General features: G+C 42.6%; 7 protein-coding genes across 7 annotated transcripts; 4 read left to right on the top strand and 3 right to left on the bottom strand.

Moving 5' to 3' along the window:
* Window positions 1-319: 319 nt before the first annotated feature.
* Window positions 320-2,068, top strand: SAPINGB_P002562 (uncharacterized protein; the record flags this gene model as incomplete). The annotated part of the gene is made up of 1 exon (XM_031997280.1): window positions 320-2,068. One exon carries the CDS (start codon window positions 320-322, stop codon window positions 2,066-2,068), a length of 1,749 nt encoding a protein of 582 aa, XP_031853171.1.
* A 133-nt stretch (window positions 2,069-2,201) lies between these two features.
* SAPINGB_P002561 (uncharacterized protein) lies at window positions 2,202-3,591 on the top strand (the record flags this gene model as incomplete). The annotated part of the gene is made up of 3 exons (XM_031997279.1): window positions 2,202-2,304; window positions 2,478-3,335; window positions 3,383-3,591. 3 exons carry the CDS (start codon window positions 2,202-2,204, stop codon window positions 3,589-3,591), a joined length of 1,170 nt encoding a protein of 389 aa, XP_031853170.1.
* A 178-nt stretch (window positions 3,592-3,769) lies between these two features.
* Window positions 3,770-5,425, top strand: SAPINGB_P002560 (uncharacterized protein; the record flags this gene model as incomplete). The annotated part of the gene is made up of 1 exon (XM_031997278.1): window positions 3,770-5,425. The coding sequence occupies one exon, from the start codon at window positions 3,770-3,772 to the stop codon at window positions 5,423-5,425; it is 1,656 nt and encodes a 551-aa protein (XP_031853169.1).
* A 138-nt stretch (window positions 5,426-5,563) lies between these two features.
* SAPINGB_P002559 (uncharacterized protein) lies at window positions 5,564-8,127 on the top strand (the record flags this gene model as incomplete). The annotated part of the gene is made up of 2 exons (XM_031997277.1): window positions 5,564-5,645; window positions 5,708-8,127. The coding sequence occupies 2 exons, from the start codon at window positions 5,564-5,566 to the stop codon at window positions 8,125-8,127; spliced, it is 2,502 nt and encodes an 833-aa protein (XP_031853168.1).
* Window positions 8,128-8,139: 12 nt separating this feature from the next.
* SAPINGB_P002558 (uncharacterized protein) lies at window positions 8,140-10,368 on the bottom strand (the record flags this gene model as incomplete). Its single annotated transcript, XM_031997276.1, has 1 exon — window positions 8,140-10,368. One exon carries the CDS (start codon window positions 10,366-10,368, stop codon window positions 8,140-8,142), a length of 2,229 nt encoding a protein of 742 aa, XP_031853167.1.
* Window positions 10,369-10,579: 211 nt separating this feature from the next.
* Window positions 10,580-12,184, bottom strand: SAPINGB_P002557 (uncharacterized protein; the record flags this gene model as incomplete). Its single annotated transcript, XM_031997275.1, has 1 exon — window positions 10,580-12,184. The coding sequence occupies one exon, from the start codon at window positions 12,182-12,184 to the stop codon at window positions 10,580-10,582; it is 1,605 nt and encodes a 534-aa protein (XP_031853166.1).
* Window positions 12,185-12,517: 333 nt separating this feature from the next.
* On the bottom strand, window positions 12,518-13,907 carry SAPINGB_P002556 (uncharacterized protein; the record flags this gene model as incomplete). The annotated part of the gene is made up of 2 exons (XM_031997274.1): window positions 12,518-13,465; window positions 13,803-13,907. 2 exons carry the CDS (start codon window positions 13,905-13,907, stop codon window positions 12,518-12,520), a joined length of 1,053 nt encoding a protein of 350 aa, XP_031853165.1.
* Between the last annotated feature and the right edge of the window lie 1,688 nt (window positions 13,908-15,595).

Below are 15,595 nucleotides of genomic sequence, written 5' to 3'. Positions count from 1 at the left end.
GAGAAGACCTAGGAATGGAGTCTGCAGATGACTATAAGTGTCGTCTGGTGATGTCCACTTTGAAAAATCAAAACAAGATTCCCTCACCGGGCCGGTGTCTAGCAGTAGTAGGGAAGCTTGGAGTTATAAACACAGACCCCCAAAAAAACATAAAAAAAATAAATAAAAAAAAGTCAAACAAGAAATTTTAACCGTAATCTCCCAGAATAAAAAAAAAGCAATAAAAAAAAACTACTATATATAAGAGCCTAAATTCCTTTAAAAAAAAAGGTTTACTTTTATCAATTATAAATAAATCAAACTAAAAAAAAAAAAAGGAATGGCCTCTGTAAACGAAAACGAAAAGGCGCTGGTGAATCACGACCTTGAGGCTGGGGCAACAACAAATCCTCAAAAAATGGTCGACATCAGTCCCCTCAACTCCAATGAATCTGCGTTTGATCCTCATGAAGCACCAGTACCATTCTATGACTATTCCAGTAGAAGAGAATCGCGTGCTGATATTCGCCGTCGGTTGTCTACAATTTCTGTTTACCAGACTGTCGAAGAACAACAGACCATTGCCGATGTGCTTGCTAAACGCACTGTTGACGAATCTAAACCCATGCCTAATATGGGCGGTGGCCGATCTTTCCCTCCATCTCTTCCTGACCAAGACAGATACCGTGTTGCTTTTGATGGTCCCGAAGATGCTCGCCATCCCTTCAATTGGTCCAGCAAGCGCAAGGCTGTGATTGGAGTTTCTCTGTCTCTGGTGACGTTCACTTCAGCTTGGGGGTCTTCTGTTTTTTCTCCTACTGTGAATGAAATTGCCAGAATTTATCAAGTTAAACCAGTTGTTGCTTCTCTCGGTGTTTCACTTTATGTTCTTGGGTTTGCTTCAGGCCCCATCATTTGGTCCCCACTTTCAGAACTTTACGGACGCAAGCCCCCAATTGTTGTTTCTTTGTTAATGTTTACTTGCTTTTCGTTTGCATGCGCTACTGCAAAGGATCTCCAAACAATTATTATAACGCGGTTTTTTACAGGTTTGTCTGGGTCTTCGCCCTTGACACTAGTTGCCGCTATTTTTGCAGACATGTTTTCCAATGAAGGCAAGGTGACGCGTGGTATTGCAATTGATATATTTGCAATGGCTGTTTTTGCTGGTCCAATGGTTTCACCTATTGTTGGTGGTTTTGTTGTTCAATCTTATTTGGGTTGGCGTTGGACAATGTATTTGACTGGGTTCTTGGGAGCCCTGTCACTGATTCTTGTTGTTTTTTTTGTTGAAGAAACTTATGCCCCTCTTATTTTGGTTGACAAGGCCCAAGATATCCGTGAGCGCACAGGCAATTGGGGTGTACACGCTGTTCATGAACATGTTCGTATTGACTTGCACGAAATTGTATCAAATACTATTGCTCGTCCCATTAAAATGCTGTTTAGCGAGCCCATCATCTTGATGATTGCCATTTACAATGGCTTCACTTATTTGATTTTGTATCTGTGTTTGTCAAGTTATCCTTATACATTTGTGGGCAAGTACAAATGGTCTTTGGGAAAGGCTATGCTTCCGTATATTGGTATTTTAATTGGCGAGTTTATTTCCTGTATTGTTATGGTTTTTTACTTTGAGCCCAAGTATACAAAAGCTGATAAGGAAGGCCTTGCGACTCCAGAAATGCGTCTAGCACCCGTTCTCCTAGCAGCTCTTGTATTCCCCATTGGTCTCTTTTGGTTTTTCTGGTCGGCCAATTATGCTGAGCATTGTCATTGGATTGTACCTACACTTTCAGGTCTCTTCACTGGGTATGGACTTATGGGTATTCTGGTCCCTTCAATCAATTACATTGTTGACTCGTATCTGTTTTTTGCAGCGTCGGCCCTTGCATCTGTAACTCTGCTGCGTTCTCTATTTGGTGCATCTGCCCCTCTATTTGCCACATATATGTTTGAAGGTATTCATTTGAACTGGTCCGGTCTTTTGCTGGGTCTTGTTGCTGTTGGTCTTGCGCCTGTCCCATTTGCATTCTACAAGTTAGGAGCCCGCATTCGCGGTAAATCCAAGTATGCCTTTACTGATTAAATAATTTGTAATTTTTTTTTATTATTATTATTATTATAGACACACGTGACGTTATCTTTTTTTAATTTTATATATACACCCTCAAAAAAAAAAAAAAGTTGATTATTTCACCACTTCAACTAAATTATTTATAATGACCCAAGAACAAGAACAAGCAGTTATCACGTCTTTACTAGACACCGACCTGTATAAAATCACCATGCAGGCCGGTGTTTATGAAAACTTTCGAGATGCAGGTATGTTTTGGTGGATGGATTGTTTTTTTTTTTTTTGCTGACCAGACAGTTGTTGAATACCGATACACAAACCGCACCCCGCAAATGAAATACACACCTGCAGCAGTTGCCTGGCTGGATAAGGAAATCAAAAGTAAGTAACTTCTAATTGATAATTCCTTGCTAACCAATAGGCCTTGGAAATCTACGATTCACTGCTGAGGAAATCAACTATCTGAAGAAAGCTGTTCCTTATCTTCCTGCAGACTACTTTGAGTATCTCCAAACATTCAAGCTAGACCCGGATTCGCAGGTTGTTGTAGAGTATCACGATGACATTGGATTACACATTGAGGTCCGTGGACCTTGGGTCGAAACAATTCTTTACGAAATCCCTATTTTGGCTCTGGTTTCTGAGGGCTACTTTAAGCACATTGACACTGACTGGACTTATGATGGCCAACGCGAAAAAGCCGCAAATAAGGCCCGCGATCTTTTGGCTCATGGATGTGTTTTTTCAGAGTTTGGCACCCGCCGTCGCCGGTCTTTCCTTTCACAAAAACTAGTGATTGAAGGGTTAGTTGATGGAGCCAATGGCGATTCGCGTCTCCTTGGAACCTCCAACGTCCTCTTTGCAAAAATGTTTAACCTAGCACCAATTGGCACGGTGGCTCATGAATGGATGATGGGGATTGCTGCTTATACCCAGGATTATGTGCATGCCAACCAGCGGTCAATGGACTATTGGCTCAAAACCATGGGCGATGGAGCAGCAGGATTTGCACTCACAGATACTTTTGGAACAGACGATTATCTCAAAAGCTTTAAACCACCATACACTGATGTGTACAAAGGTGTGCGTCAGGACTCTGGAGACCCTCTGGAGTATACAAAGCTAATTGCAGCACACTACAAGAAATTAGGGTACGCCCCTAATACCAAGTCCATCATTTATAGTGATAGTCTGGATGTGGCAAAGTGCGAGAAATATGCAGCGGCCGCTAAAGAGGCTGGACTTGTTCCATTATTTGGCGTCGGGACGTTTTTCACAAGTAAGTCTTTGTTTTGGGAATGGATTGGATTGGTACTAACCATATAGATGATTTTGTGCACACGAGCACAGGTAAGAAATCGGAGCCACTGAATATTGTCATTAAACTGGCATCGGTGAACGGCAAACCAGCAATTAAATTAAGCGACAATATGGGCAAAAATATGGGTGATCCCAAGGAAGTTCGTCGGGTCAAGGAAGAGCTCGGGTATATTGAGCGGACCTGGGCTGGCGGTGACGAGGCACACCGGTGGTAGGAACGAAAAGTACGCGTACACGTCGCGTGATGTTTATATAAGCATTTTTTGGACACATATAAATAAAAAATAAAAAATAAAAAATAGAAAATAAATAAATAAATAAAATTTAAGGCCACGCAAAAAAAAAAAAAAAAAAGGGAAGTTTTTGTTTACTTTTCAAACCCACATCACATAAATGCAAGTCCTAACGCGACCAAACATGAAGCGAAAGCAAAGTAGCAGTGACAAGAACGAGGCGCCGGCGCCGAATCAGCAGGCAAATAAGAAAATTAAAGAGAGTAATGACGACCCGCTAGAGATCCTACGGGATCTAGTGAGCAAACTGCCACCAGAGATGCAGTCGCAAGTTGCTCACGTGGAGGGCATTGTTATTGAACTGGCATTGAACTTGGCCGAAGAGCTGGTAGCAGGTCGAGTTGCTGAAGCATTACAACGGCGCAATGAAAAAAAGCGGCCTGTTAAAGACGAGAAGGGGAAGCGACAGGCACAACTAGGATTTGATAAAGCAACAGAGGAAGAACGACGAGAACGGGAGAAAAAGAAAGAAGAGGAGAAGCTGGGGAAGGAAAAGAAACGACTAGAAGAGAAGCTGGAGCGAGAAAAGAAGCGGGAAGAAGAGCGACTAGAAAGAGAACGCAAAAAGGAAGAGGAGCGATTAGAACGTGAAAAGAAGAAGGAAGAAGAGCGATTAGAACGTGAGAAGAAGAAAGAAGAAGACCGGCTAGAACGAGAGCGCAATAAAGAAGAAGAGCGCAAAAAACGTGAAGATCAAAAGCGCAAAGAGCAAGAGGCCAAGGACCGACAGCAATCTCGCCTGGCCAACTTCTTTACAGTCCAAAAGCCCAAGACAAGTACCCCTGAGAGCGAGTTTGACCGAGTATTTTTACCATACTACCAACGCAGCAATGTCACAATACATCTACCGCTTGATGCAAGACCAAAAATTGATGTTGAGACAGTATGCAAGCGGATGGACGAAGACTTCCAAGGAGGTGAAGACATATTTGAATGGTTCAAGGCTCAACGGAGGCTTCGAGGGGACAATTCTGTGCCATTTACAGCTCGCGAGGTTGTGGATCTTGCCAATAGCGAAACGGCAACAGAAGCAGAAATAGCGGCTGCGCTGGCTACGCTGCCATACAAGCATCTTCAGTTTGCTGAAAACATTCGGCCACCATACCAGGGCACTTTCCAGCGGCGCAATGTTCACATTCCTCGCGGGACCTTTTTATTCAAAGACTCAGGAATGAACTACGATTATGATTCGGATATTGAGTGGACACATGAAGATGAAGAAGGTGAAGATTTGGATGAGGAAAGCAGTGCAGATGACGAAGATGATGATGATGGTGATGACATGGAAGACTTTTTATCATCCGACGAAGGCGATGCTCCACGGCGGCGCATTGTGGGGCCTCTGACAGCATTTGTAAGTTGGAACGATGGGAAAACCGACACAGCCTTGTACAAATCTCTGGAGATTGATGTGCTTAGCTATAATGGTGTTCCTGGTCCCATCGATCCGTACCGGGACTACTGGTCGACGCCGGACGTGAAACCCGAAGTGCGGCCCACTAAACTTATAGCGCCGCAGGACATGAGTGCATTTGTAGACCACGTCCAAGGGTCTACGGAAACTAAAATGTTTTTGACTGAAATGCTGAAACGGGCACTGCCGCGCTACTCGAAAGAAATTTTGCGTGCGACGCTGACAGAGCTTGCAAAAAGGGTGGGTCGGACGTGGGAGGTGCGCCGGGACATGCTAGAGCAGTATGGGAAGCCTGGGCAGCCTGGGCAGTCTAGGCAGTCTGGACAGCCTTTGATTAAGTAATGGATTACGCAATTGTTTTGAAAATAAATAGATTTTTTTTAAAGGGTTTGTTTATTTTTAAATTCTTCCGTTTGTTTACACTTTCCTCTCTTCCTTCCCCTTTATTTAATACTCCAACAAATAAACAAATAAACAAACATGTCCGATTCGATATCTTCGCCACTAAACTACCCGTCATCCGAGCGGTCTCGGGACCCGCGACCATCTAGTAGTTTAAGAGGTATGTATTAATGTGATTAATTTTTGTTTTTGTTATTTTTTTTTATTACTAACCTTTGGTAGAATCGGTATCGTCGCCGCTGGAATACCCCACGTCCGATGCATCACGGTACGCTACTCCTGCGGATCGGTCGCGGCGTGGCGATCTTCCATTTTCAACAGGGTCGCGAACAGTTCCAATGAGCGAGTTTAGCGAGGGCTCTAGTTCAACGGTCCGTGTAATTTGGGGTACAAATGTGAATCTTCGCGACGTTGAAGAAAAGTTTCGGGACTTTTTGCTTAACTTTCGAATGAGATACCGAATGATTGCTGATGGAGTCTCAGTCGAAGAGGGTGATGGTGAGGAGCTTACATACCATTCCATGATGCTTAGCATGGTACATATGGGTGTGACTAACCTGAACCTTGATGTGCGCAACCTGGAGGCTTTCCCTGAAGGTCATAAACTGGCCAAGCAATTGGTTAATTATCCTGGCGAAATTATTCCAGTTATGGATACCACAATCAAAGACTGTTTGCTACAATTAGCAAGAGATGAGCACTTGCTTTCGCCTGAAGAGATTACTGCCGAGATTGAGCCTAATTTTTACAAGGTTCGACCTTTTAACCTTGGGAATGAACGAGGAATGCGTGATCTCAATCCAGATGATATCGACAAGTTAATCAGTATCAAGGGACTGGTGCTTAGATCTACTCCTGTGATCCCCGATATGAAGGCTGCGTTTTTCAAGTGCTGTGTATGCCAAACCACCACTGTAGTAGACGTTGATCGTGGTGTGATTCCAGAACCTACTCGATGCCCTCGTAGAGAGTGCGAATCTGTAAATTCCATGGAGATTGTTCATGTCAGATCTACCTTTGGTGATAAACAAGTTGTTCGAATCCAAGAGGCACCCTCGCACGTCCCTGACGGCCAAACCCCTCACTCTCTTTCTGTTCTTGTATATGACGAGCTTGTGGATGTGTGTCGAGCTGGAGACCGCGTGGAAATGACTGGTATTTTCCGGTCGGTACCCGTCAGAGTCAACCCACAGCAACGCGTTGTCAAGAGCTTATACAAGACTTATGTGGATGTTTTCCACATTCAAAAAACCGATTCTGGACGAGTTGGCGCTGATGCCAGTACGCTTGAAGCACAGTATGCGGCATCCTCAGCAGATGTGGACGAGATCCGGACAGCCTCTGTGGACGATATTCAGAGAATGCATGACTTGTCTCAGCGCCCGGACTTGTACGAACTTTTAGCACGGTCAATTGCGCCGTCAATTTTCGAGCACGATGATGTGAAGAAGGGAATATTGCTACAACTTTTTGGCGGGACCAACAAGACGTTTACCAAGGGAGGATCGCCGCGGTATCGTGGCGATATCAACGTGCTGCTGTGCGGCGACCCCTCTACGTCCAAATCACAACTGCTGCAGTACGTACACAAAATTGCACCACGAGGTATGTACACATCGGGAAAAGGATCCTCTGCAGTTGGTTTGACGGCATATGTGACACGCGACCAGGAGTCGAAACAGCTTGTGTTGGAATCTGGAGCCCTTGTTTTGTCTGACGGTGGTGTGTGCTGCATTGACGAATTTGACAAGATGAATGACAGCACGCGGTCTGTTCTTCACGAAGTCATGGAGCAGCAGACAGTGTCTGTTGCCAAAGCTGGGATTATTACAACACTAAATGCTAGAACTTCTATTCTTGCATCTGCCAACCCCATTGGCTCCAAGTATAACCCGGACTTGAGTGTGGTTCAAAATATTGACCTGCCGCCTCCGTTGTTATCAAGATTTGACTTGGTGTACTTAATGCTGGATAAGGTTGACGAGCGGGCCGACCGGCAGCTAGCTCGACATTTGGCGTCAATGTACTTGGACGATACCCCGGAAAATGCGTCGCGGTATGAGGTACTTCCCATTGAAAAGTTGACCATGTACATATCTTACGCTAAGGAACACATCCATCCGCAATTAACGGGCGCGGCAAAACAAGAGCTTGTGGATGCGTACGTGGAAATGCGTAAGATGGGTGACGACGCACGGTCATCGGAAAAGCGAATCACGGCGACGACACGACAACTGGAATCATTGATTCGATTATCGGAAGCGCACGCGCGGATGCAATTACATGAGCACGTTCGTGCGGATGATGTGCGGGAAGCGGTACGTCTAATGCGGACGGCCATCAAGGACTATGCAACTGATCCACGGACGGGACGTATTGACATGAACATGGTGCAGACGGGCACATCTGCGGCGCAGCGGGTGCTGCAAACTACGTTACGGGAAGACGTATTGCGAGCCATTGAGGCGGTGGAAAATAATGGATCAGCTCGGTACGCCGAGGTAGTGCGCAAGCTAGGGGATGCCCATGCGGAGAGCTTATCAGCGTTTGAAATTGCTGAGGCGATCCGGGGGTTGACCCAAGAGGGTGCGATTGTTGTTTCCGGAGATGGGCCACGGCGGAGTATTCGTAAGACTAAGTAGAGAGATTGCTATTTAATTTACATTGGTCATAAAAGTGCCCATGATATTTGCTGGAGCTCCGGTATGGGAGCCCGAGAGAATATGGCCCGGGTGGGTTACCATGTAGGACAGACGAGACTCGGACTTGAGCGAGAAGGAGACATTGTCAGCGGTAAAGTTTTGCCAGAAACGCATGAGTACGATAGCGCGGGCGACTGGAAGTTTTCGAAGCTCATCAGTAATGAATTGGATTTCACCACGCGGGGCCCACACAAGCGAGGTTGTTGCTGGGACAGTTTCAGGGAAGTTAAAATTCTCAATATTAAGGGTTTTAGAGGATGTGAGAGCACGGGTAATTGCGTGGATTGTATTTGTTGCTGCATTTGCACGGCGAAGCATCTCACAGTAAGGGAGTCCTGGGTGGGTTCTGAGGGACCGGTGAGGACGGTATGTTTCCCAATGGATCGGGGTTCCGAAGAGAGATACGACCCAGCCGGAGGTTCCAGAAACTTCATTGTAGTCAACGTAGACAGATGCATTAAGTTCCCTGAGGGTAGTGTAGACAGGGAAGTTCAATGAATAGTTTTGAGAACGTTGGAGAGTATGGAGCAAGGTACAAATGGGGAGATGTTTGGGCTCGGTATTTTTGCACTGGATAATGTTAAGGTGCAAGACTTTGGCAGAAATATCTGGGCGGATCCAGCTGGCAATGAATTGAAGATTGCGGATAATAATAGCGTAGTCACGCCAATCCATTACCCGGGGCTCTTGAGCGGTCCTGAGCAGATTGTAGAGATCGAATTGATGGAGAAGACCAGTGATGAGGTCGGAACCGCAAAGTGCAATAAGAATGTTTTCCTTGTTAAAGACCAGCTTGGCACCAAATATTGTATTGGGAGCACCAATGAGCTCTGCATGCTTAAAGAACCCATAGACCGAATCTGTTTTCCAGTGAGGAACCGAATTGTCATCAAGCAGTAGTAGATGATCTTCAAGTAACAGGGCCATTGCACGTTTAGGGTGTGCATCACGGTCCAGTTCATATACGGCTGGGTCCCAGTCAGTTTGAATGTACCCACGCTTTGCCAGAATGGCTTTAACCTTTGAAGTCCAAGGAGTAAGATCTGCACCACGGATACAGTTGACAATACGAGCATAGGGTCTACGATGGGAGGGCAACGGGTCGACAGCAGGGAGACGAACAATAAGGGGAGTTTCGAGACGGGTTGAATGGAACTCTTGTGACAGGTCAAAGTATCGGTAGGATGATTTTGATGGGAAGAGTCTAAGAGCTAAACGGACTGAGGATTTTTTTGCAACGGCAGATGAAGGTGGTGGTTCATGGAAGACTTGGATGGCTCGAGGGTCAGAATCGACAATAAGCTTTGCTGACGGGATTAATTTTCTACTATTTGTAGAACGCGATTTGCCATATATCCAGCGCACAACACCCGTATTAGGACGGTCAAGTGGTGGCTGCGACAAGGTTTCAATAGCCTTTGCAGAGTGAAGTTTGGTCAAAGTACGAGTCATGGCTTTCCGCCAGGGAGCAGCTTGGGATGGGTGTTTCAATTTTTGAATGTCGGAATACCCGAGTGGTGGGTCGTAGATAATATCATTATGATAAGACCTGCGATGAGCATGAGAGCGCCAAAGAATGGGCTCAATCTCAAGGGTATGTTTGTTTGAGATTTTTGAAGCTATTTTGTCAGAGCCAGTGGCAATGGAGGTCAGGTCATTAATGATCTGCTCTTGGCTCAAGACCGATAAGGGTGTATTGATTACATTTTGGGCCTTTTCAAAAACAGCATTGCTTCGTGCACCGGCTGCCATTATGGCAATAAGGATTTCTCTGGTTGGTGGAACTGAGCCGAAGTTTTTAATACAGGTCAAGAAGGAATTTAAGTATTCTTCGACAGTTTGGTCTGGTTCTCTTGGGATTACAAGGGCACGTATGAGAGAGATATAAGATCCAAGAGTACCTCCGGAATAATTCTGGCAGAGAGCCTCGATACCAACACTCGGGTAGTTTTCAAAACGCCGAAGAACTGGAGCAACTGTTTTGTTGATAGTAGGGGCCTGCTCCATTTCATTAAGAATTTTGGCATATTCGGCTTGGAGCTTGACTCGAAGGTCAGGAACACGAGGATCAACAAAATCATCAAAAACAAAGCTCTTGAGCCCGGGCATGCGGGAGTCAAGGTACTCTTTAAAACTATTAAGCCAGTTTTCCATGTTGTTGTCGTATGGCAGGAGAGGCATTGGTTAGTCAGTTTTTTGTATTGGTGGTAGGTTAAGTGGTGGTGGTGGTGGTGGTGATAATAATTAAATTTGGTTTTTTTGGAGGTTTTTAACGGTGCGGTGGAAAAGTTTTTGCTTTTATTTATTTTATGTGTACAACAAACAGACTATACTTACGTATTTATATATATATATATAAAGTATATGCTAATTTATTTATTTATTTACTTATTTACTTGCTTGCTTGCTTGCCCAAGTATGCCTGGGACCGCCGGTGCCACCACCATTTCTTAGATGACTCATCGAGATTCAATTTGGAAAAGTCCGAGTCATCATCATTTTCGTCTGAATCTTCCTGCTGCTGAGCCGAGAGCGTTATCTTACCATCTCTCCAATGGTAGTGACCGCCTTGAACCAGGTCTTTAAGAACAATTTCACGAGTTCTGCCCAAACTTTCAATGGCCGATACTCGGTCACACGTTTCTTCAAGAAGTTCGTCAAACTTTGGCATCGCAGCTATTTCACGAAACGCTTGCATCATGGGGACCGAGTCGGCCTTGACAAAAGAGCTCTTGTCTATGGTAAAAATGTTAAGGGCATCGTAGCGTTGTATGTAGTCTGGACGGGTCATGATGCGCCGAGCAGTCCATAGCGGGACTTGTGGTAGAACATGGTCAGGGGAGCCAGTATCCGAGTCCATTTGAACCAGGGCGCGCATCAGGAGCATAGCAGAGGTTGAGAACTTGCCACTTTCCATAACATCGTCGTCCATATCCTGGCCCAATAGTCCACACTGGTTTAAATACCAGGTGCGTTCACGGTCAATGAGCTCATGGCATGCCTTGAGCATATCCTGAGCAGCAGCAATTTGAGCAAGATGCTGGGGGCGGCCGCCAATTAGAGAGTAAATATCGGAGGCGTCTTGCTGTGGCAACACTTGTCCGGTAAGCTTTTTGCGCGTGCCACAAAGAGTTTGGACGGCTTGTGTGCGGGACATGTCACGGACAGTAATGACTTCGAGCTTGGTCGAGAGTTTCTTTAGACGCTCATAGACCCAGTAGTCGTCCGAGTTGAAGATGACGGTAAGCATGCCAGCCAGGGCTTCAGCCTTTTGTTGAAGCAGCTCAATCAAGTGTTGGCCGCTCTCATCATCACGTACCATGTGGATATTGTTAATGATGAGTACAAGGGGCCGTTTGTCATGATCATTAACTCTACGGGCAACAATCTCGAGTTTATTGAATGCACGCTCAATGTCTAGAAGAGCAGTTGTATCTCGTGGGCCACGTAGCTGGAACATTGCACCAAGGTAATCTTCATAAAAGGCAAAATCTAAGGCATGGCCAAGTCTCAAGCGGACAATTTCAGGGTCTGGATGGGCATCAAGGAAAGCACAACGGGCACCGTTTGTTCTTCGGACAGCTTCTCGTAGCATAGATGTTTTACCGGTACCCTTTTCACCAATAAGCAAGTAATATCTGCCTGCAGTTTGACCCGAGACAATATTGTCGAGTAGAGCTTGATCAGAGCGTTCAACCCAAGGGTCAGGAGGGTCACAAGAGGCTAAACTCGGGTAAAAGGCACGTTCCATTTTAGCCAGGGCGTGAGCATTGTAGTATTGCTGGTATGCAAACCCAGCCAGAGCAATGACAGCAACTGAGGCAAACATGACAGCAGCAGATTCGGCAGCTTTTGAAAGGATTGAAGAGGATGATGTTGATTCATCTTCTTGAGATGTATCGCCTGGGAGAGACACAATTGATCTGGTAATGCGGGGGGTTAAAGGAGGAGTAGGAGGGGGGATGTTAGAGCATCGGAGCAAGGCAGGGGAGATCATGGTGATGCCCGGGACTCGGGAAGTCCTGCGGGCAGTCAATAAGGTAAAACGGGAGATCATTTAAGACAAGTCAAAGTCAAAGTCAAAGTCAAAGTCAAGAAGGTCAAAATAGAAGAAAAAGAAGAAGGAAAAAAATATGGCAAAGAAGAGAGAGAAAAAAAAAAAAAAAGAAGGTTTTTCAAAAAAAAAAAAAAAATGTCAGGCCAAGACCAAAACAAAAGCCTAAAAGGGAAATAAGTCGGTTTAATTTTTTTTTATTTTTTTTCTTTAAAAAAAAAGTCTGTGAGTTTTTTTTTCATCTCATTATTATTATTATTATTATTATTATTATTATTATTTACTAGTTGTCGTAGTTGTATCTCGTTTCAACTGAGGGACCCGGCGACGCCGGGCATTGATGAACCAATTGGAGAGCTGGTTAAGAGTAAGGCCAGTCTGGCGCATGAGCTCTTGTTTCTGCTCGTCTGTTGGGTACGGATGTTCAATATGATCGTTTAGCCACTGACGCAAAATCTCTGTCACTTGTCGAGGAAGGTTTCCACGACGTTTTTTTGCAGGAGCTGCTGGGTCTGCTGCAGAGGCTGGAGAAGAAGCTGCTGTTGATGAAGCTGCTGAAGTTGAAGCTGAAGCTGAAGCTGAGGCTGCGGCTGCGGCTGAAGGAGATGCAAGTCGTTGATGATGAGAATAAGAATCTTTAGGAGTAGATTGGGATGACGAAGACGATGATGACGTCGACGAAGATGATGATGATGAAGAAGACCTGCCACCACCACCACTATCCAGGGGTCGCGCTTGGGTTGCAGGCGCCGATGCAGAAGGACCTGGTGTCAGGGGGTAGGCATATTGTTGTTGTTGTTGTTGATAGTATTGTTGATGATGTTGTTGAGGGTATTGCTGTTGATGAAGATGAAGATGTTGTTGTTGCTGATGTTGTTGTTGTTGTTGTTGTTGATAATAGGGATACTCCTTTGGGATTATTGCTGCTGGGTCCGAAGATATTGGAGGCGCTCCTAGGGTATAATTTGCAGCTGGTAATGAAGGAATATGTGATTGTTGATGTGATGAATGGAGATGATGACTGGAATGATTATGATGATGGTGAGATCTATGAGAGGAAGAAGAAGACGACGAGGAAGAAGAAGAAGACGGCGCCGGCGCCGCCGGGTAGTGAGAAAGTCCAGGATGGTGGTGGTTTAGGCCGGGTATGAGGGGGGTATGAGGGGCCGACGAAACGGCTGGAGAGGTTGGCGAGGAAGCCGAGAGATGTTGCTGTGACATCATCTAAGGTAGTTGAATAAGAGGAGATTTGTTAATAAATATATTATAAAAAGAAGATAATGAAGCAATGAAAGGGTTGATTGATTGATTGATTAATTGATTTCGGAGGATTTAAAAGATTTTCAAAAGATTTCAAAGGGCTTTAAAAGGATTTGAAAATGACTTTAAAAGGGCTTGAAAATGACTTGAAAAGGGTTTAAAAAAGGACTTGAAAATGGCTTTAAAATGGCTTAAAAAAGGACTTGAAAAGAGCATTAAAAGCCTATTGGATAGTAACTACAAGCATCAACCATGATAAATAACAATTATAACAATAATTATAATGATAACAACAACATACTTCTTGGATACTGGGGAGTCTAATGGGAGGAGGAGGTCCTTGGGCCAAAGAAGGAGTAGCGGTACCGGGCCCCGAAGCCGGCGGGGTTGGGATATGGCGGGACATTTGTGAAAAGATTGAGGGGGGGGGATGTAAGAGATTGATTGAAAGGGAGAATTTTGAGGAGAGAAAAGAAAGGAATTTGAAAAGAATTTGAAAAGAATTTGAAAAGAATTTGAAAGTGGTTTAGATGGGTTTTAAGTGGGTAGTTTTCTAGTAATTATTGGTGATTGTTATAGTTGATTGTTATTTTAATAGTAATTTTTGGTGGTGGTGGTGGTGGTGATAATAGTTGTTGTTGTTGTATTAGTAGTTGGTGGTTGGTTGGTGGTTTAGTTGTTGTTGTTGTTGTTAGCTGTGATAAAAAAAAAAAAAAAAAGTTTTTTTCTTTTTTTTATTTAAAGTGCGTAGTTTATGGTGGTGGTAGTAGGACTAATAATAAAATAAAATTTTTTTTAAAAAAAATAAAAAAAAATAAAAATACAGGCAGGCGCAAGAAATCTATTAATTATTTTTAACTAATTAAGTTAGATTTAGTTAAATTATATTAAGTTAAACTAAATTAATTATTTTCTAAATTATTTTTTTTTTTTTTTTTTAAACTTTGGATTTCATTTGTTGATATAAAAAAAAAAAAAAAAAAAATCTAATAAATTTTAAAGCAGCAAAAGGCACCATCCAAAATAAAATAAAAATAAAAAAAAAAAAAAAGCAGCAGCAACAGCAACAGCAACAGCAGCCAAAAAAAAAAAAAAAAAAATGACAGCAACAACTTTTGTTACTTTTTGTTACTTTTTGTTACTTTTGTTGTTATAATTAGAATAACTGTGGTTATCGTTACTGTCACTACAACCGTCACCCGCGCACTGCATAAACGCAAAGTGCGGCAACGCACGTGGACTAATCGGGACCCCTGCATAAGTAGGTATCTACAGTAACACATTTTAATTAATCAATCAACTAAAAAAAAATAAAATAAAAAATAAAAAATAAAAAATAAAAAATAAAAAATAAAAAATAAAAAATAAAAAATAAAAAATAAAAAATAAAAAATAAAAAATAAAAAATAAAAAATAAAAAATAAAAAATAAAAAATAAAAAATAAATAAACGTAACCCTAACCCTAAATAAACGTAACTTAACTTAACAAAATATTTAATTTATATATTTATATTTTTTTTTCTTGTTTATAAATAACCCGATATTAATAATAATAAACAAAAAAAAGCACCATTCCTATATAATCTAATCCTAAAACAAATTATATGTACCCATAATTTGTTATTAACACCGATGTCAATAACAAACTGTACAGTATCAACATGTTGATAATTTTAATCCCATAAGTTCATAAATTTAATTTAATTCATCCTCAAGTGTCTCTTATCTTTTTTTTTTTTTTTTACCATTTCTTTGTATTATTATTCACAAAGTTTGGTTTCAGGGACTATATATATATATATCATTATGGGCATAATCAGGTTGGCATATTTCAAGTGTGCTTAAATTTATTTGTTAAAAGATCATAATAATAATATTATTATTATTATTAATAAAAAAGTATATATCACGGAAAATCAAAAAAAAAAAAAAAGAGTTTTTTTTATTTTATTTATTCATTTTTTATTATTTTTTACATGTTGAAAAATTAGAAATGTTGACTAAAACCTCCTCAACATTTACAAAAGTTTAAAGTTCTTATTATCATTTTATTTTATTTTATTTTATTTTATTCAAAGACTCATTGGTATTCA

Source organism: Magnusiomyces paraingens (assembly GCF_902498895.1).
Source record: "Magnusiomyces paraingens strain CBS 517.90 genome assembly, contig: contig2, whole genome shotgun sequence".
In the NCBI taxonomy this organism is placed as follows: domain Eukaryota; kingdom Fungi; phylum Ascomycota; class Dipodascomycetes; order Dipodascales; family Dipodascaceae; genus Magnusiomyces; species Magnusiomyces paraingens.
This window is presented reverse-complemented; position numbering and strand designations above follow the sequence as displayed.